This window comes from Meles meles, chromosome 17 (assembly GCF_922984935.1).
Source record: "Meles meles chromosome 17, mMelMel3.1 paternal haplotype, whole genome shotgun sequence".
Classification (NCBI taxonomy): domain Eukaryota; kingdom Metazoa; phylum Chordata; class Mammalia; order Carnivora; family Mustelidae; genus Meles; species Meles meles.
Window position 1 is genome coordinate 64,525,657 of NC_060082.1, and position 22,018 is coordinate 64,547,674.

Consider the following 22,018-nt stretch of genomic DNA (forward strand, 5'->3'; position numbering starts at 1 on the left):
TCTCTGAGACTCTGTCCTCTAGTATTCATTTGGGCCTCTGCTTAAGGTTTCAATTTAGTGTGTGGGAAATTCCTTGACACCTGTGACTTTTTATATCCCCCAAAACTCTTAGAACAGTAGCAAGCTGATAGGAAATGTTCAACATACTTAATTGAAAAAAAAAAAATCTCATACTAAGTATGTGATCCTGTGTTAGGTCATAAATACAAAAGTTTGAGTTTGGTGCTCTTGTCGTGTCCTAAGAGGTCACATCTGAGATGTCAATTCTTACAGCTTATACCAAAAATGAACCAATGGTGACTCACTACTCCAGAATTTCAAAAGTCTTCCCTACTAGCACTTGTTCTAACTTGAAATTCCTTCATTTTGGAACCCCATTTCATGAAAAGAAGCCCTGGAATGTATTCTTCTTGAGATAAGCACGTTATCTTTCTTAAGATACTTTCATTAAGTTAAAATAAATTAATAAGGGTATAGCAGAGGCCAACCTTGGTTAAGGGTAGAAGGAGGAACTGGATTTTATTTGGAACAGTTCTTCATTTGAATAAATGTTTACTGAAGTGAGTAAGCAGAGACATTTCCATCTCAAGTTTGGAAAGGAGACAGGAGAGGGAGCAGTTCAAAGAAGCAGAAGTCTAAATTTTCAGGAGTCAGTTTTAAATTCTGTCCTTGTGCATGTGCATGACAGACTTGATATGAGTACCAGAGTTCTAGGTACAATGTATGGTTCTTTTAGGGTCAGTTTGTTATTCATCTCTGTATCCCAACACCTAGCACAGAGTGACAGAAATACTGTTGTACTGAAAAATTAGTCCTCTCTGATTCTGGATTCTTCTTCAGAGACAGCTGAGGGATCAAGGTAAAAGAAGGCCAAGTTAAAATGTGACAACACAGGGAGAAATACTGTTACAAACAGTGTGATACTAAGAGAAGATGGTAGGTTAGAAGATGGTTAGTATCCCTGAGCTCAGGTTCCCACTCCACTATACCCAGCAATTCATGGTGTGACCCACCACAAAACCTCTATTATCTTTAGCTTCCTCTTTTATAAATGAGGATCTCAAATCTGTAAGCCTTTTCCCCCTAATTAAAAAAAAAAAAACTTTGATTTTCCTAGATTAAAAAATAATTTCTTCAAAATACTTTCATTTAAAATTTTATTTAAAAGAACTTCAGTTGAATGATATCCCGCTGTAAATATTTCTTTTAAATCATTACTTTCTAGGATTTTGTGATGGATTCCAACTTTAGACTGTATATAGTATACTACAGTATAGTATTTAAAAAGGGTAGCAAAAAGATAAATACTTATGGAACATCTCATATAAGGCAGATTTTTCACATTTATTTCATTCTCAAGCCTCGTGAAGCGGGAATTTTCTCAATTTAAAAATGAATGAAACAGAGAAGTCAATTATCATCGTGAAGGCCAGGGAAGAGCTGGGTAGTGCCAGGCTCTCCTCTCAGTTCTGATTTAAAAATCCATGTTCTTTCTAGCACATGATCCTGGCATTCTGTTAAAAAAAAAAAAAAAAAGTAGGTATTCCATTGAAAAGATGGAAACACTGAAGTACAGAGAACCAGGGACTTCCTCAATTTTGAAGTAAATCAGCACTTTTGGTGCCAGGAAGGAGCTTGAGTATTTTGGAGTGTAAGCTCACAGCATGTGCAAGTGTAGGAAAACATCCTTTTGTATGATAACTTTATTTGATGCCAGTATGAAACTTTCAGGGTTTTAAAATGATAAGATGTGAGGGCACCTGGGTGGCTCAGTGGGTTAAGCCACTGCCTTCGGCTCAGGTCATGATCTCAGGGTCCTGGGATCGAGTCCTGCATCGGGCTCTCTGCTCAGCACAGAGCCTGCTTCCCTCTCTCTCTCTCTCTCTCTCTGCCTGCCTCTCTATCTACTTGTGGTCTCTCTCTGTCAAATAAATAAATAAATAATCTTTAAAAAAAATAAAATAAGATGTGAAAAAACTGGACTTGCTGTATTTATATTTTTTAAAAATGAAATTCTAGTAATGCAGCTGTATTCTAGAGACTACTTCAAAAGGAACGTATTTTATATCCTAGAAATTGATGAAACTCTTTTTTCCAAACCATGCACCCTAGCCTCCCTAGATCCCCAACCCACATGATATCTAGAGCATGACAGGGCTTAATGTTGAACTTTATTTCTTTTATAAGTAAGTTTCTTATCTGAAATTAATTTGTAATGTTACACAGTACTGTACTTCCTCTTCGGAAAAGAACTTTTTCCCTCTGTTAAGTTCCTTGTGTTGGTTTTTTTCATCCTCTCTGTCTGTGTTGGCTTCTAGCCCTCTGTTCCTTTCAGTGCATTGGTCCTTTGCCAAATGAGAGTCATCACTTAGCCCAAAAGTATCGTTTTCCAACACACAGAATCAAAAGGAAAACCCCGCCTATTACACCCACTGCTAATTATCATACCACAAAACTGACTAGTTGCATCACTGGACCATCACTTGTGAATTTCTGCTTTCCAGAGCTCTTATTCCTGCAGAGAACGAGTTTGAGCCTCATGGAAGATATGCCTTTAAGCCATTCAGGTCCTCAAGGGACACCCAGATCATCCTGGAAGCAATGGTGCCTCTACTCAGTAATAGCTCCTTTGCTGTTGCTTTTCTCCTTCAGTACACTAATTCTCACTTTTCTTCCACTCAAGGTAAGGAGATCATAGTACCTAAAATTGCTGCCTTTCTTTTGAAGTCTATTTATTATCATTGTCATTCAGTATTGTTAGAGCTAGTTGGAAGAGATGTGTGGGTATAGAAAATGCAAAAAGTTTCAAGTTTGTCATGGCATATGGCTTTTGAGGTTTATATAAATGTTTTGAAATGCAAGGTACTAGAAAATGCTACATGTTAGCTGCATAGCTGGGTCAGATAGAATCATTTAATTAAATCAGTCAATTGATAGATGCCTTGGAATACTTTCTCCCTTTCTGGAACTCTGTTAACCCCTCTTGGTGGAATAAAGGTATAAAATGTATAAAGGTATAAAACATGCTTGCCTTCAAGGAATGGGATGCAACATATAGTCTTATCGAGGGAAAGGATATAAGGAGATAATGGAAGACAGAAGAAGGTGAGTGACAGGTGGTTAGTGCATCTTCGTGGAAGGAAATGGCACTGAATTAGGAAGTAAGGTCTGGATTCTTGTTCTAGGTCTCCCTAGCTGTATGAATTTAAGAAAGCATTTAGTCTTTCTGGTTCTCAGTTTCCTCATCTGAAAAATGGTGGTAGGAGAATGGATTTGTTCATTACAGTGCCCCTTCTAGCTATAAAATACAGTGATTAATAATTTATCTAAGGATAATAGAGAACATAAATGCTTTAGGAATTCAAAATAGGGGACAATGGCTTTGGGCTAGAGTGATCAAGGAAGGCTTCATGGAAGAAGGAGGAAGCACATTCCTATTTGGGAAGCCCCTGATGCTTATCAGGAATTTCCCATTGAGCTCCAACCCAAGTTATGGGTCTAGTAAAAGAAGTGGAGATATATTAGATTCTTCTTAAGTTTTTCTGACTGTTGACTACATAGCACTGACCAAAAGAAAATAAGAAATGCTTCATTTAACTTAAGAGTTAGGTTATTTGGGGGTACATTTGAAGATTCTGCATCTTGGAGAGAATAAAGTAGGATATGCCTATCTAAGAAAGGACCATATGAAATTAGCACCTGCAGACACATTTTTCTAAGGGGACTGGCTGGTGAAATCTCCAAAAATGTGTTTCTGTGGCTTAATTTAAAAGCCATTGAGAAAAGGTGCAGCAGGAAGGACATGGTAGTTGCTGGTACTAATTTAGTTAGGGGAAGTGTAGCTTTGGTCACATTCCTACACATTAAACCATTAATCTGTATTCCCCAACTGTACACAAGGATATGTAACAGAGGCCTTTCTAATCACACCCCTACTCTCTCCAGGAATGTATCAAGCAGAAGTCTGAACTTTCTGGAGAAGTGATGCTTGAACAGAAAGAAAAGAATTGTCAGGAATTCTGAGTGTTTTGATTTGTGAAGAAAAGGAAGGGCGAGAATAGCAACTTTGCTTAACTTTGGAAGACTTTACCCCTCTAGAGAAACCTCAATTTTTAACCAGATTTCCGGAAGAATATAAGATAATGTTATAGGTGTTATCCATTCCTACATATGGCTAGGGAACCAATGCATAGAAGGGGCTGAATATGTCCTTCTCAAAGGAACACAGCGGCTTCTGCAAAGGGAAAGAGGATGTCTAATAATGCCAGAGGTACCTAGAATACCTCTTCCCAGAACTGAACTTGACCAAGCCCAAGTGTTTAAGCTCTGATTCTCTCTCCTAGACAACATGCATCTTCTCAATGAAAGGTTCCTCCTCTAAAGAAATAGCCTAGAGTTTATTTCAAATTTGGGGAGATTTTAAAGGTTTTCAGGATATGATCATGATTGGATGTCATAAAGGCTTATTTCCTATAGGAAAAGCCAAAGGCCGGGCTGACGCGATGCAATAACTCACTTTCCACTTGCCTGCACTTCCGGTTCCTCATTGGCCACAAATACGTATCTTAGGAAGAGACGGCTGTGGCTAGCGGATGGTGAGTCATTATGAGGTGGCTGCTTCCACCTTCTCACCACACACATGAACCTTGGAGGTGTGGGTTTTCTTTTATCCTCTCTAGTTTTTATATACAAAATCCCACTTTCCAACATCTCTAGGCACTAATTCAAAAAGGATTAGACAGGAAGATTGGCTTCCTCTGCACCAGCAGAAATTTCTTTGGGAGCACAATCTTTCTCCTCCCCCATCCCCATCTTGCAAAAGACATTCAACTGGAAGGATTGGTTATGAACACATGGAGTTTGGTCTACCCCTCAGTGAAAATAACCTCACAGAAGTTATCTCTGAAACAAAACACAACAAAACAAAAACACCCCAAAAACGAATGTTCAGAAGAGTTCCCTGCTTCAATGAAACGAAAGATGCTTCCAAAAGGAGAAGTCGGGTTTGTACTTAGAAGCAGAATAAAGTCTATTTCCAAATGGTGATCTAAGTAGGGTTGGTTGTTGGTTTGGAGAAAGAACTATTGTTTTGGTCATTTGAACCCAAACATTTAAATCTGGGCTTATGTCATAATGGAGTTACAAGAGCAATTGCTCCTTCAAAGCAAAAATGAATTAAATTAAATGGAAAGTCCCATATGCTTCTTCATAAATGGATATTTACCTCTCCCATAAACATCAGCGGTATTATAAATAGAAACCGCTCCCACAGAGTAGTAGGGGTGAGACTTTTGAATCAGACGGGCTGTTTGGATCTCAGCAAAACTTCTTATCAGCTGCATGACGTTGGGTTAGTTACTTAATCCCTCTCAGATGCACTTCCTCATCTGCAAATGGGCAAGCTAGTTCCTACCCCATAGACCTGTAGTAAGGATTAATGAGATCGGACAGTGCCTGACCCATAGCGGGCTCTGATAGATTACAGTGATTCATATTCGCATTATTGCTGACATCGTAATTTAATTAAAAAAATTTAAACTTAATGAGGATAAATTTAAAAAGACTTTTAACAAAACAGATTCCTTGTTTATCTGTTTCATTTCCTCAGCTAAAGACATAAACAATGAGTCTTGGAACATTACATCAAAAACTAATGATGTATTGTAGGGTGACTAGCATAACATAATAAAAAAATAAAAATAAAGATTATAGCTCGCTGCCAAATAGAGGATTTTTGTGATTGGACAGATTCTCATTTGTGGCAGTAGAAAATGTCAGTGGTGGTTTCTGTAGCTCTAAGTAGACATTAAAGCAGCCTCATACATCACCCACGATTTCTGTCTCTGGCAACTAATTTGTCCGTGGCCTCAGGTTTCTCCACACGCCCTCTGTGCACGATGGGAGACACCACAGGTGCTCTCTGTGCCACATTTTCTGGCACTCCCTTATATTTAGGTTGTTACCCAATCGCCTCATGTGTGTGATCATGTGTTTCTAGAAAGATCATCAGCTGCCTAAGAGGCAAGGACTATGAATTGCGTGTTTCTCTTGCTTACAGTGCTAGCTGGGATTATAGGATCAATGCTTTGTTCCGTTCTTCATTATGATCAGCATCATTATTGAAACAGCTAATATTTAATAAGCAGGACCAGATCTGTATGGGCAAAGCCCTTCTTCACAATTGTTACATTTAAGCCCATGAACACCATCAGTAAACCAGGTGCTATTATGTCTCCCATTTTATAAGTGAGAAAATTGAAGACAAGAGAATCTAGCACATGCCTATCATGGATCAAACTAAACTGAATTTCAGCATTTCTTTTAAGATACCCCAAAAGGGTGTCTCCTAATGAAATGATTGCAAGAGCAAAGATAATTGTAGGAATCCAAACTTTCTGATTGTACCTCCTTATCAACAAAATATTTTTGAGTATAATCCCACCGTATATGCTAATTTATTATGTTAGCTATAAGGGCTAATACCAGGTAATAAAAAGATACACAAAATGAAAATTTATAAGGAACCAAATGATATGCTTGAAATAGTATATTCACAGTGCAAAACTCTTTGCTTTTACCAAAATATTATATTTTACATTTAATATCATATAAACATTTCTAATATAACCAAAATAATATTTCAGTAATTCAATAAATGTGTTTCTTTTATTTTCTTAACCTTAGTTTAACACTTTGTGATACAATAATTTGAAGATTATATTCTAAGCTAATTTACTTTGATTCACAATTTTGACTGTCATAACCTATATTTATTTCTTCACTCTCCTCTACTGGACTATGTTATTCCTTTGACTTTAGTTTAAATATGCAATATCATTTCTTCATTCTCTTTCTCACTTGAAAGCCTTGCCTCCAAATTCTATGAGAAAATAGAAGTAGGCAGGAAAGAAGAATTTCCAAAGCTCCCCATCGTATCTACCACTTACCTGCAATTTTGTCCACATAGACTGTGTTTCCTTCTTGTCACTGTGCATGAATTGTTCATGAACCTATCTAAGGCCTCCTATGAACCAGATTCTGTCCCTTCTTACTTAAGGGCATTGACTGCTTCAACAATTGTCTCCTTACTCTTACAGTCTATTTCACACCCCTCCTTCCCCTTTACTGGAACATTCCCATCAAATGGCAACAGATAACCATGTTGTCAGTTCTTCCATGTTAAAACAAAACCAAAGACTAAGAAAAACAATAAAATCAAAACATTTCTCTGACCTCTCATCCCCATCCAGGCTCCACTTAATTTTTCTGTTTTCCCTTACAGCAAAATTCCCCTGATTTTTCTTTTCTCATTTAGCCTTAAATCCATTCTAATTAAGCTTCTGTCCTCACCACATCACAGAAACTACTTTTGCCAAGAACCCCAATGGCTACCATATTATCAAATCCATCCGTTAATTCCGTCCTCACCTCACTTGACCCAGCAGCAGCATTTGATACAGCTGATCACATCTCCCTGAAACACTTTCTTCTCTTTGCTTCCAACACCACACTCTTCAAGTTACCCTTCTGACTCACTGGTCTCCTTTGGTGTTTCTTCCTCATTTCCTGACCTCCTGCAGTGTTCCACTGCTCCTCTCTATCTATACTCACTCCCTTAACAATCTAGCACAGCCTCACACCTTAAAGTGTCTCATAGAAGCTAAAGATTCCAAAATTTGTATCATCAAAACTCCTTAAATTCCATCCTCATAGATTCAAATGCCTACTTGACACTTGTGTCTACCTGGGTATGTAAGAAGCATCAGTCATAAATTTGCTATGTCCAAAAGTGAGCTCATGTTTCTTTCCTCTCAATTTACTCCTCTTAAATCTTGCTCATTTCAGCGATTAACAACTATCTTTTCAGTTACTGATGCCCAACATCTTGGAGTCATCTTTGTCTTCTCATTTTCTCATCCCATATCCACGTCCGGATAGCCAGCACCTTGGTCAGAGGCACCATGCTTTCTTGCCTAGATGATTACAGTGATCTTTTGGCTGGTCTCACTGCTTTTGCCCTGGCCTCTCTTTGCTTTATTCCTACCGCAGCAGCCAAAGAAATCCCATAAAAGAAAAATGTGCAATATCTTTAAGTTCAAACAGTCCCCTAAGCCCCTTTCTGCAAGGAAACTAATGAACTTTACACGGTACAAAAAATTTTTTTGTGGTTATGCCTTATTTTACTACTAAGTATTTTAAAGTCTTTAGCATTTAAATACCAATATTTATAGAATTAACCACACTGGTGGCTTCTTGTAGCAAGTGAACTGTGATATGTTGCAACAGTTTGAAGCTAGTCTCCTCATGTTACCTCAGTTACTGTAAATGGTGTGATTGTCTGGATATTAGATGAGGACGGCTTTACCAGCCTACATTGTGAATACATCTATAGTTTAACGTTATTAAAAATAAAGATAAACTTAACTAGAGATTCTATTATTTTCTTTTCACATGTTGATGGATCACGGTGTAGGGACTGGGGTGTGGAGACTACTGTTTCTAGATAATTCCTATGGTCCAAGAGGAGGAGAGTCTGAGATCAAATAGTTGTCCTGTTAGGTGGATGGGATGAGACCTTAACTTTGGCCTAGAACACCCAAAAAGGCTGTTAGGTGATGAAAGGGGAAGACGGAGCCAGCCATCTGCAAAGGAGAGCTGAAACAGGCAAGGCAAAGTGGAGGGCAGGATTTTGTGATATGGCGAGGGAAAAGAAGTTTGCTTCAGGATCTGAAGCCTCTAACCAAATAACCCCATCAAGAAGGCTGTGCTACGGCCATCCTCCTGACTGGTTGTTCTTCTTCTTCCCCTACAGACTGCCAGTGAACCCTGCATAGCCAAGTTCGGTAAGTAATCTATCTTGCATGCCTCCTTTTTACTTTTCTTAGTATTTGTTACAAGAAGGAAGCCCATCTTTCCTCATTTTTCAACTACTATTTATAACTGCTTATCACGTGCCGAGCAGTTTCTAGGAGCTGAAACTTGAGAAGTAAACCAGACAGACAAGTTCATGCCTCGATGAAGCTTACATTCACGGTCACAAATCTGGGCGGGAAAGCACATCACTGTTACGGAGCCAGACACCTGAAATCCCGGAATCCACCTGTAATTTTGTGTCTTAAATAAGCACAAGTTTCAAATTTCTACCACCTTTCCCTCTGACGAGCTCAAAGTTCTCACAGTTCACATGTCGCTGGTACTCAGCAGAGTGTGTGTAGGGCGACGTTTTTGTTTCCAAATTATAGAAAAGGAATGAACGCCAGGAAGTGGCCACTTTCTTCGTGCCTCTCCCATCCTCTCTGCTTCTGAGCCACTTGCCCTTAGAGGGACGACCTGGTATTCACTGAGAAAACACATTACAGTTTATAGGTACACTGAGCCTTAACGTATGCCTTAGAATCCATACAAAATCGAAAATAAAGGCACTTGAATTGTTTACATATTTCAGACCCTACACACACACGTTTCAGCCGAGAGCAGAACATTTCTAAAGTTAACGGCAATTCCTCTTTTCCGGTCTAGTTCTAAATGCCGGGCTTCCCTGGCTTGAGGGAATTACGGACTCTCTTTTTAGTACTTGTCTCTGCCTTTGTAATTTGTGCTTGTTTTTCTAGTAAATGGAGTGGAAATAATGATATGTTTGAAATTCCTTCTTGAGGTGGTAAAATGTTGAGAAATTCAAGTGCTGCTAAGTGGTCTCCAGTCTTTAAGTGGCTCCTATTGCAGAATGAGAGAACCAGTGACACTTTTTCCTGGTGACTTGCCTATTGTCTGTTAAGTACTACGTGTAAAGCAGAAAGAAATTTGCTGGGCTTTGGGCTCATGGAAGATACAGAGTTACTACTTGCTCTGATGATCTCTCCTTCATTATCCTTCAGAATCTATCCTCAGAGTCTTATAATCAATCAGTTATATATAAATAACAATTTAAGTCATTGTGTGATCTCTTCTGCATTGCTTTCTTTTTTTTTAATAATAGTTTTTTTTTTTTAAAGATTTATTTATTTGACAGATAGAGATCACAAGCAGGCAGAGAGGCAGGCAGAGAGAGAGAGAGGAGGAAGCAGGCTCCCAGCCAAGTAGAGAGCCCGATGCGGGGCTCGATCCCAGGACCCTGGGATCATGACCGGAGCTGAAGGCAGAGGCTTTAACCCGCTGAGCCACCCAGGCGCCCCTCTGCATTGCTTTCTTATCGAGGTTTCTTTCTAAGTATGAAATAAAGGCTTTCCCTCATAAAAAAAATTACAGAGAATTAGAGAACAGGCCAAATAAGTATTTTCGAATGATCAAGACACTCCCTGGGGCTCTGAAATCACCTTACTATGCAAAAACAGTCCATATTAGAAAAATATGTAAATTCCCCATATTCCTATGAAAATAAGTGACAAAGTCTTGGCTCTTTCTCCATCTCTCGACAGTTCTAAACTAGGGAAACTTATATTCAAACACTTAAAATTTTAAATTTTTGTATTTAAAAATTCAAATAATTTCCATTTATAAACTCGTGAATTTACCATGATATCCCAAGCAGATCTTGGGACCCCAGGCCATAATTTAGACATAATACACTGAATTCAGGAGCATGGATGTATTATTCAATCCAGAAATATTTACTGAGCAAACGGTAGGTTCGGGGAACTCTTTTAGGTGCAGATATAGCAGTGAACAAAACAGACAAGCACGCGTACTCAAAGACATTAGATTCAAGTGGGTATAACACAAACGATAAGAAATGAGCCACTTAATTTACAATGCGCTAGATGGTGACAGACCTTCTGTGAGGAAAACTAACGCAGGATAAAGGGAGAGAGCGGCAGGAGAGCACTGTTTTCTGGAGACTGAGTGAGAAAATGATACACAGTCAACAGTATTCGCATAGAAAAGCATGAGTATGCGTCCTGTCAGCTTTGGTCTTCACAATCCTGGTGTGTGATTCCTCTCTCCCTTCCTCCTTCTGTAGTTCCTTTCACCAATACTGATCGACAACAGATGCAGCGCCCCCTAAAACTCACAACCCATTTCTCTATCCCAAATCTGTTTCTTTAGAGCTCTAAAACAAGGACTAGATACTTAAAATATTAAAATTGTGGTTGGAGAAAACTAATACAGACTAGGGAAAGAAACAACCTCTAAGTGGGAAAGAACTGTAATCAGGAAGGGAATGAAGTGAATAACCACACTTTCCTTTCTTTTCTCCTCTGTAAATGTCTTCCAGGACCATTCCCTTTAAAATGGCAAATGACATGTCCTAAGCTTCCTTGTGTGAATAAGACAGCGGATGAGAAACTGGAAATACTTCAAAATGGCTTGTATCTCATTTATGGCCAAGTGGCTCCCAACACAACCTACAAGGAACCAGCTCCTTTTGCGGTGCGGCTATGTAAAAACGAAGACATCATACAAGCTCTAACAAACAACTCTAAAATTCAAAATGTAGGAGGGACTTACGAATTGCGTGCTGGGGATATTCTAGAACTGATATACAACTCTGACCATCAGGTTCTAAAAAACCATACATATTGGGGGATCGTACTGCTGGCAAATCCGCAGTATAACCCCTAGAGACTCCTTTTGGCCTCCGCACCATCTTTCCCACGTGGAGAGATGCTGGTGATTGCGCTGGAGGCGGCAGACTTTCCACACCCGCAGCTGGTCTGAGCATACAAATGAACACACACAGAACCTCTCTGCATGTGAGTTTTCATCTCTCAAGCTTATCCAAAAAAGACTCAGAGGACAGGCCAGAGACATTTGCTTACTTTTGACATTGGGTCAGCAAAGATGCTTTATCAATCCATGAGAAATGACTGTGGGTCGCTCGAGGACAGAAGGTTCTCAAAGAGTCTGTGTCTAATTCTTAAATCCTTGGATGGGAAAAATGTCTTATTGCCCTGGGAGCCTTACCTGGTGTGCAAAAAAAAAGATCCAGGGCAGTGGCCTGGCCTTGTTCTCATATTCTTGGGCTGTTTGACTTTCTTCTTCCCATACTCCTGTCTTTTGAGGCCCTCCTATTAAAGTAACCGACTGGGAGGGTGGCCACAGATATGCCAACAACACCCCACTTTAGATGTGACGCTGTTAAGAGGACAGAGAATACTCTAGAGGTTTATTGGGGCGCAGCCACAGAGGGCATAGAATGGAGTACACTTTACTTGGGAATTTCCCTTGATTTCATCACGTTTGGGATGTAGAAGGCTTTATCAAACAAGTTGGTCAAAGGCCTCCTTCTGAACCTTGACACAGGGCTCATGAGAAGTTGTTGATGTGTGTCTACATGTCAGTAGTAAAGAAAGAGTAATCATTAGTAATCCTAAAACTAAACCCTAGAAATTGGTATCACCAGTAATGTATTACGTCATGTAATAATTTCATATTTTTAGCTGGCTCGCCACAGTTTGCAAAGTGCTTTCATGTATCCCAGGGCAACTCTATGGAGCAAACGAGGCAGGTGCTTCTGGCGCAATTTTAACAGTGAAAATATGAATGCATCTGGAACATAAGTAACTTGCCTCAACCCACAGAACTAGTGATTGATAGGGCCATGGTCTTCCCCAATGTGTCATAATATCTCAGCTTTAGGGTTAGTATTTCAGCTACGATGTTAAGTCTAAAGAGCTTAGCAGATTATCAGACGCACTCCCTTTCAGCTCAAGGTGGGTAGAATAAAGCTACAACTGACTTTCTTTTCTTAGCAAACTATTTTTCCTTTCCCTGTTTGGAGCAGGGCACATGAGGTTGTTGCTCAGGGCTTACTCCAACCAAATCCCCTTCCTCACTTTAAAGAGCTGGTCTTGGTCAAACATGTTAACTTCTCAAAATAATGAATAACATTCAATTCAATGATAGCTTGATAAAGATTTTAGACTCTGTTAAATTAATTAGCTGTTTGTGGATTCTTGTTGAAAGATATGTAATATGATGACATGATAACCCATTTAAAATATTTATGGATATTTGTAAAAAACTATATTATGTTACTTAATAGTGTTACATATAAAGTTAATTTAAAAATATTTGTATTGTATAGAACAAAAATTGCTGGGGAGCAGAGTAAGCCTAAGGCCAAGATGTTTTTTAGTCTTTTAAAAAAAAAAAATCTGCTGAGTGGTTGTATTGGGCAGAGACCTAGACACCTTGCTTCTCTTGCATTTGCATATCTTCTCAGGAAAACTAAAGTTATATCACATATTTATAAAAACTTGTTATTGATTGTTGTTGAGTTATAAGCAACAGTGTGTTGGAGTGCTGGAGTGAGCAAGCACTTAGCTCATGACAGCTGATTGTTAAGTTTTCCAAAATTTTGCAATCTGGTTATTAATTACAGTCATCCTTGAAATTGGCCACGGTGGGACTATTTAAACCATGGGAATTGGTGACACTACAAATTAGGGATTTTCCTTTGGGACAGCCTGTTCACCAGCACTATTTGTAAAAATCTCCTTCTTAATGACTCCTCTCTGTTCCTGCCTCCTTCCTGGGACAATGGAGGCAGGCAAGGGAGAGAGTAAAACTGTCATACTCCCAGCAAAAGTCCCACCTGGTCGTGATTTCTCAGGGCAAGAGTGACCTCGGCAGCTGCAGCCAGAGCCAGGGCTACTGACAGGTGACCTTGAAGTTTCCTGGTGGTGTCATTTCTGCCACTGTTTTCATGTATACCGTTTCCTTTGTCCTTCAAATAGTCAAAACATATAATAAATGTATATTGGTAAGTGGACCGTAGCTGACTTATCTGTGGATTTATCAATGTAGCGTCTGTTATGTTGAGAACTTGCAGGGGCATCAGAGAAAACTTTGCCCACATGAACACACTTGCTCGGCTAGCATTAGGCAAAAGCAAGAATGGGAGGCAATTAGGTTTTGATTCCAAGCTGTCCCAATTTCTGATGAGTTCGTCCGACAGTTTCACATTCTGTCTTCCACCCACCCCCGCAACTCCAACTCAGCCATTCTCACAACAAAGCCATCACCAACCCTTCTTACACTAACTGTTGTTTTTTTTTTTTTTTTTAACCTTCCATTTTGCTCATGGAAACTTACATAGAGTGTGGAATATCACTGTGGGTGAAGTCTCTGCTCTGAGGATGGCGGTTAATTGAAAAGTAATACGGGTTTGAACTCCTTAAATGAAACCTATCTGCTCATCTTGGAGATGAAATTCCTGTCTTTTTGCGTTTGATCTCAAAGAAGCAATTTCATTGGTGGGGATGAGAGGACATTTTTAAAATTTTTCATGTGAGAAGAAGAAGCAAAAACCTGATTAACTATGGGTGAGGAGTCCAGTCAACTACCTTCAGGTTGTAGTTTAAAGGAAACCTTGGTACATACAATTTTCTTGATCTGATAGGAAGCATCTCTATTTTGGCGGTCACTTAGTGACCCTGGCAAAGTCACTCTATGGATCGTGACTCGTGTGAGTCCCACATCTATGCACAAGAAACCTGTATACATGCTTTGCACCTACAAACTCAGAGAGTATGATTGTAGCAAGATTCTCCCATTTCTACTACCAAGGAGCTGGCCTTCCTCTTCCCAACAGATTTGCTGGGTGGGGTCAAACTCAAGCTATCAACGTTTGCTTTCTTCAGTGGGACTCAGGCACTGGTTCTCTGTATCTCCCAATTGCAAGAAATATACTTCAAAGTTCTTTTAGGGGTTCCCTTGAAGTCCCCCCATCAGGCTTACTATTAGAAACCTTTATTGCTCCTCATTCCTTCTGTACATGGAGTGGGTGGAACTCAGCATGGCCACAGCCTTTTCTTTATAAAAGTTATCACAAACTCTTCCTCACTACTCTGCCCTCACTTTATGTCCTTGATCCAGCTAACGCATCAAAGAGTATCAGAGGAAAGAGGCTTACCTTCTTTCCTTTTGTAAATTCTGCATATTGGTAGGGGCAACTGCCTTACTCTCACTTTGATGTCTTAGTTCAGTCATATTATGCCTGAGTTGAAACTGAATCAGGTAGAATCCCACTTTAACATCCCATTATACTCTTAGAGGTCAAAAAGGGATCAGAGAGACCTCTGATAATATGCAGAAATACAAAGCGCTCTAAACTCTCATCACAGAGAAACAAAATATACAAAGGCGGAGGGAGAGGGAAATTATAGTTCAGAAAAGTTAGGCTTAAGAACATTGTTACAAATGAACATAAAACATTGCTTTTAATTTCTTGAGAATCTAGGAAAATTAGAGAAGCATGATGGGAATAGAGTTGTTTTGTCCAAAAAAATTATTTTAACACACACTGTTTTATTAGGAAAAATAAACTTTCCCCTGGTCCTGAGCTTTAAGCACTCTCTCTCCAGGTCCACAATGAATGCTCTAGATAGTAAAATGAAGACTTTCCATTTATTTTATTTGAATGTACTGGATTCTGTTAGCAGTTAACTAGTTTAAGTTCAAAGCAGCTTATTTGAGTGATCGCTCTAAGACACATGCCAGTATTGATGAATCCCATTATGCCATTTGGGAAAGCAGACTGGAGGGTATGTTAACCCACTGAGCCACCCAGGTGCCCCTAGACTGGAGGGTATTTTAGGACCTGCTTCAAAGAACTCAGGAAACTTTTGGGAATAGGAACATGAAAACTCAATGAACAGAATCATTAGATTAAACCACCTCTCTCATTGCTTCAATTGCATAATCAGCGTGGGAACCTCTGATTTTTGTGTTCGGAGTCATTGTTTCCAGACATTTTTCTACAGGGGTAGCATGCTGCTTACTCTGGGCTACAAACATACAGAGTCCAATGGACTGGGGTGAACTGGTGAGTTTAAGTTTCGCAGAATGGAAGACACAGAGAACATTTTAACTTTCCTCCCTGCTTATGGGTTGTATCTCTTAACCAATGGGCTAATCTCTAAAAGGAATCCAATGTCCAAGAATCCAAAGTCCGACACAGTGCCTAGCTCATAGTCCTTTTCATCTTTTGGGTGAACAAATAAATCATAAATTTTCTTTAGCATTGGTAAGAACTTAGCATTATCATATGTACTCTGGATAACAGTGTCCAGTGGGGAGAGCCTTCAGTCTCCCTGTTCTTACTGTCTCCCATCCCAACACCTACTGCTCTCAACTACACTCCTTCCCCATCAAAACCTGTTCTGAGGAACACTGTTAATATAAGCAAGATAAAGAACCTTATAAATTCACTTGCACTAAGGGAAAATAGCCAATAAACTACCTTGTCTTGAATCACTAAAACAGGACAAAATCCTATTTGTTTTAAGCTTTGCTGGGCAGATGTACTGAGAAGCAACTACCTTTATAATACCCTGAGGCAAAACAATTTATTCAATAATCAATGGCAGAGGTTTTCAAAGTGAAGTTTATGGACTTTACATTAGATTCACTGGAGATGCTTGGAAAAAAAACAAAAACAGAAAACAAGAGATTCCTGGGCCTCATTCAAGTCTACTGAATAAACGTTTCTAGGAGTGAGGACTTGGGATCAAATGGATTTTCTAACACGGACTTATGCACACCACAGTTTAAGAACTGCTGTTTTATGGCATATAATGAATCTCAGCTGAATATTTCTCCAAGTATTTAAAAAGATTCAAAGCTTCTAAACAAACAAACAGACAAATATTCAAAATGAAACGAACAACAATCTAAAACCAGCACAGGTGCTGCCCACGAGACTTACTATAAACCCGTCTCTCATCAGAAAAGCAAGTGGCCTTCTGTCCTCCGAGTCTGAAAAAAGGTCAGGCTCTTCACTTCTCATAACCTAACAGCAGCTCTGACACTTGAGCGTTGGCGACCTAAGGCATCTGCGCTTTGCCACGATCGATACTACATCCTCTGCCCGGGCGCTGTCAGCTCTCAAACACCCACCTTTCGCCCACGTTGCTCTGCTCTACTTCAGACGGGTAAATCCACCTGCGGATTCGGCGACTTCACGTTGGAAATAGAACGGAGATCTCAAAACCGACATCTCCGAAATGTTTTCCCAAACTAGCTTTTCCTGAAGCCCCTCCTCATTTCAGTTGCATAGAGAAAAACCTCTGTGTATTCCTCTCTTTCATACATTTAATCTGTTAGGAAATCGTGTCATCTTTACCTTCAAAGAGAATCTGACCTCTTTTTCTGCTAAGTCTCTTGTCTGTGCCACTGGGATTATCTCAATAGCTTCATAACTTCTACCTTTGTAGTCGAACTTGTTTTCGAATCCCAGTTTTGCCGTTCACTACTTATTTGGGTCTTGGACAAACTGCTCGCCCTCTTGGAGACCTTTCTTGTTTACTTTGCTTACTGTTACTTGTCCAATGTCTGACATGTAGATGGAGCTTAATAAATACTTGTTGAATCAAATAATAAATTAGTTGGTATTTTAATCCTATTTTAAATTTACATAAAATTCTTGAGAACACAGTAGGCAGTAAAATGATGGCTGCCACTGATTTTTATTGCAGATTTGGATCTATTCCTAAGTTTCTGACCTTTGTCACTTCTCAAGTTGAGATATTTAACATCTCTCTTATTCTTTCTCCTCCCCAAGGTAAGGTAAGTTCCATTTTATATGTTTTATATGGTATGAGCAGTACCTAAAACAGTGCTTGGAACATTAAAAGAGCTTAAGACATACTGACATGAATAAGCAAAAGAGATGGAACTCTGGTTCTTGGTTAGACTGACCAGCAAGTTATAAGATACATATGTTGTAAACAACCTCTCAAAACGGTATGCTCACTTCTATTCCTCTAGGTTTCTGAGACCTCTAAGTAATGCACTGAAACTTCTAAGTACGCATATAACAAGTGCCCAGTAAAAGCTGGCAGCTATTACCACTGCCCACGCCTCCGCCATCCTCATGATAGTCCTCATTCCATTATCCTTGTTTCCCTAGAAAGCGGTGTTCTGGGACACACTACTTTGCTCCACCCCAGTAATGTCCTCACCAAATTTGAGGTTAAGCTTGTACCTTGGCTTTTTTGGGAAATTTATATTAGAAAGATCCATGGGTATTTTCTCAAAAAAATGGTTCTTACAACAATGTTATTATGGTACTGATCATTCTTTATAGCAAACATATTCAGGAAAATCGATTTCTCCTGAACTTCACAGCATATCTCTAGGGGTAATTTTTCCCTCACATATTTTTATAGAGCAATTAAAGGGCTCAGCAATTAAAATGTGAGATTTTGGAATGTGTACATATTTCCTCTGCAAAAGCACTGACAATCTTTAGATTTGTTACTACTTACTCCAAGTGAATATTTTCATAAACATGAAGTATAGTTTCTTAGCACAGATATTGACAGATGCTGCCTTACTTAATGCGCTGCTTTTTCAACAAGGCTGTTCAGAGCGGTTATTTCAGAATGAAGTTACCATGCCTGATGTCCAGTCTTCACATTTATAGGTACAGAAATGGAATTTTAACCAAGTCTTAGGGTTTATAAATATCTCAGGAACCATATAACCAAATTCATAAGAGAATGAGATATAATCGAAGCTGGAAGTTTATTAGTCAGCCCAACCCCTCCCTGAGGGAGCACTGAACGGGAATTCTAATTACAACCAGAAGGTTATTGGCAGGCATAATTTGCAGACCAGAGTGGTTAGGTAGAAGACCCAAATGAATAAATGGCCTAAGATACTGAAACACCTTTTATTCATTGAACAAATACTTCCTGGGGCCAATTACATCCCACATATTATGCTAAGTCCCAGAGGGGATACAGAAATCAAAAGATACATTGCCTGTCTTCAAGAAGTTCAGAACTTAGCAGACAAAGATATGTATACAAATGATCAGAGGACTGTATATATAATCACTCTAATGGCAGTAAATGAGCTACAATAGAGATGAGGACTTAAATAAGGACAATGGCATTAGCCATGGGGATAGGGAAGAGACAGAAAAATTTAGGTCATAGAATCATCAGACTTTAGTTATTGTGGTAGATACCACTGGAGTTTCTGTCAAATTCATAGTGGTTTCCTTATCAGACTTTCTTATCCACAGGACAGATTTCAGCAGCCTTGTTTTTACCAAGTAACCCTATTCTCTTAGCTGAGCTTGACCTGTCCAGAATTAACTACCTGGGACTAACTGGACAAGATAAAAATGAGGAGCTATTGGGTAGCCTGTGTTCCCTCTGGTTTTCTCTGAGAAACAGAGAAAGCTGATCTAGCAGAGACAAAAGAATAAAAGGAATATGCAGAGAGAAGTAGCAGTGAAAGATGGAAAGAAACTCCACTGAACTATTAACTTATATGGCCCAGCTACGTGCTTGTCCTTGAATTCTATGAGAATCACTGTACCTTTGTAAAAAACTTCTCCTTTTCCCTCAGCTGGGTGAACCTGGTTTCTATTAATTGAAATCAGAGTCTTGACTAGAGAGATAGATTCAAAGTGAGGGATGGAGAAGAGGGAAGGACCTTCTTGGTGATACTGAGGAGCTAGTGTTTTCATAGTAAGGGACAGGAAAGAGAATCTAGAAAAAGTTTGGGATGGATGAGATAATGAGTTCAGATTTATAAGTGTGTGGTTTGAGATGTTGTAGAATATCCAAGTGGGCATGACTTGTATGCAGTTAGAACTCAGAAGAAGTGGGGCGCCTGGGTGGCTCAGTGGGTTAAGCTGCTGCCTTCGGCTTAGGTCATGATCTCGGGGTCCTGGGATCGAGTCCCGCGTCGGGCTCTCTGCTCAGCGGGGGGCCTGCTTCCCTTCCTCTCTCTCTGCCTGCCTCTCTTGTGATTTCTCTCTGTCAAATAAATAAATCTTAAAAAAAAAAAAAAAGAACTCAGAAGAAGTCTCATGGGATGGGATGAATAAGTGAAAGTCAACAGCCTTTAGGGTAAGGTCACTGTTGTGAATGATGTCATAACAGCAAGAGTTTAGAATGAAAAGCAAGCCAGTGAATGAGGCCTGGGAGCACCAATATTTGAGGATGGGTAGCCAGGGACAAATGAGGTCTATTGGTGGAATGTATCCAAAGAAACAGGCCATGAGTGATTAAGAGCAAGGGAATGCTCAACAATGTTAGAAGCTCCAAAAAGTCAAACACTATGAGGATTGAAAATTTCCCATTGGATTTTGCTGGTAGATAATTTTTGATGACATCAGCAAGATCATTTTCAGTGGTATAAGGTGGGGGAGGGGGATGTAGATTTCCAGGAACGAGGAACACATGAGAAGCACAGTTGCCAGATGTAGAGTAAATGGAAGGTGAGACAATAAGCTACACTAGTCTGTAAAAACTTGATTGTGAAAAGAATTGTGGAATGGTAGAGAGTAAGTAATCCTGAGGAGAATGGAGTGAAAGAGCCATCTACGGGGCAAACAGACCTAGTATTAACGTTGGCTGATCAGGGTCCCCTCTTCTGGAAAAATCCAATTTCCTTTCTCAGGAATTTGGCTCTTATTGAGCAAGAACATAGAAGGAAAACCTATCACTTAGCCATGGAGAAGTTAAATGAAACCATGGACCTGTCGACAGGCAGGGTGGATAGGACTGATGTAAGAGAAAAAAACAGATGTTGCCATATGAATGGGAGAAAAAAAGGACAGACCATGCAACTTGCTGCAAAGAAAAAGCTGCAGTCATCCCCCCAGATACTGCAGCTGCTGACACAACACTCATTTCCTGTTCTAGAGCTTATAAACCACCTTTCTCCTGGAGCTACTGTAAGCGGGTCCTTTCCCTTCAACGGAATGAGGCCCATCAACTCTAAGATGTCCTTTCAAAAGTATTTGAAAACATCGGTTATCTTCTAGGCTGTATCATCTCAGGAGAGGCAATCGAGGGCAGTGGTCAGGGGATGCATTTAGGGTTAGAACAGCCTCAGTTTGAATCCTGACTCTGCCCACTACACTCTATGTGAGCTTGAACAATGTGTGTAGCTTCTCCGGGGGGAGGTGTTTTCATCAGTACAGTAAGGAAGATTATTTGTACTACATAGTACAGTTTCAGTTTCTGGCAACAAAAAGTTCAATATATGCCAATGAGTTTTGTGTTATTACCAGCTTACAGCTAGCTATATTAGGTAGGAAGTCTTTCCTTTCCCTTAAATTTGTTTTCTTTTCTTTCCATGAGCAACCTCTTCACACTTTATATATTAGCATACTGATATTTGCATCGTGCTTGGAATGATGACCATTAAAAAGCTTAAATCTCTGTAGCGTATTATTAGTTGCCTTTTCTAGAACTTTTCTAGAAACACAGTTAAATGGAGGGTATACTTTATCTAAATGCAGTATTTAAGTAACATAAATAATGGTGACTCAATTTTATATAAAGAAAATATCTTAATTATTTATTCATTCATGCATTTTCTCAACAAATACTTATCATGGTTCTCCCAGATATAGAGGGTAGTTAGGTGCTACAGATAATGTGAATATTTATAAGGAATTGAGATTTAAGAAGTTAGATCTAGTAAGAGAATCAGATGGATTCAAATCGCAAAGGTATCGTATACAAAGATACAGATTGTCCTTGACTTACGATGGTGTTATATCTTAATAAACCCATTATAAGTTGAAAATACAAGTTGAGAATTCATTTCACATACTTAATCTTCCAAACATCACAGCTTCATCTAACCCACATTAAACATGCTCAGAACGTTATTGAATTCAGATCAAATCTGTTCCCCACAAAACAGCCCTCTAAGTCCAGAGATAAGGTGTTGGGGCAGAGAAAGTAACTTCATTCAAGAAATTTCAGCTAACCAAATGTCAGAGTAATGTCCCCAAAAAACCATTTTCCCAGCTCAGTACAGGCAGGGAATTTTAAAAGGGTGAGAGAATTGGATGGGGGGAGGAACCAGCTACAGCTGCCACTAGGGCTTAAACAATCAACCAGGTGATTGTTTTCAGTTAACACGGGCAAGGTTCTTCAAGTTCCCGGAGAAACTTTAAACAGAATTGATTGCTATAGACTTACCGTGTGCTTAGAGGTTGACATGCAGGAATGTGCTGATTATAATTTAGTCTTGCTGCAAATCCCCGCCCCATCAATCATTTTCTTCCATAACCTTACAGAACTAAAGGGAAAAGGATGTC

The 22,018-nt window shown here is 39.4% G+C and overlaps 1 protein-coding gene across 1 annotated transcript; it reads left to right on the forward strand.

Moving 5' to 3' along the window:
- Positions 1-2,524: 2,524 nt before the first annotated feature.
- TNFSF18 (TNF superfamily member 18) lies at positions 2,525-11,718 on the forward strand. The gene is made up of 3 exons (XM_045983525.1): positions 2,525-2,683; positions 8,813-8,843; positions 11,213-11,718. Exons 1-3 carry the CDS (start codon positions 2,540-2,542, stop codon positions 11,557-11,559), a joined length of 522 nt encoding a protein of 173 aa, XP_045839481.1. The 5' UTR covers positions 2,525-2,539; the 3' UTR covers positions 11,560-11,718.
- Positions 11,719-22,018: the final 10,300 nt, after the last annotated feature.

Coding starts and splice junctions, on each gene's coding strand:
- TNFSF18 (XM_045983525.1), top strand. CDS start 2,540: ATGGAAGATATGCCTTTAAGCCATTCAGGTCCTCAAGGGACACCCAGA. Junction 2,684..8,812: donor TCACTTTTCTTCCACTCAAG/GTAAGGAGATCA, acceptor CTTCCCCTACAG/ACTGCCAGTGAACCCTGCAT. Junction 8,844..11,212: donor ACCCTGCATAGCCAAGTTCG/GTAAGTAATCTA, acceptor AATGTCTTCCAG/GACCATTCCCTTTAAAATGG.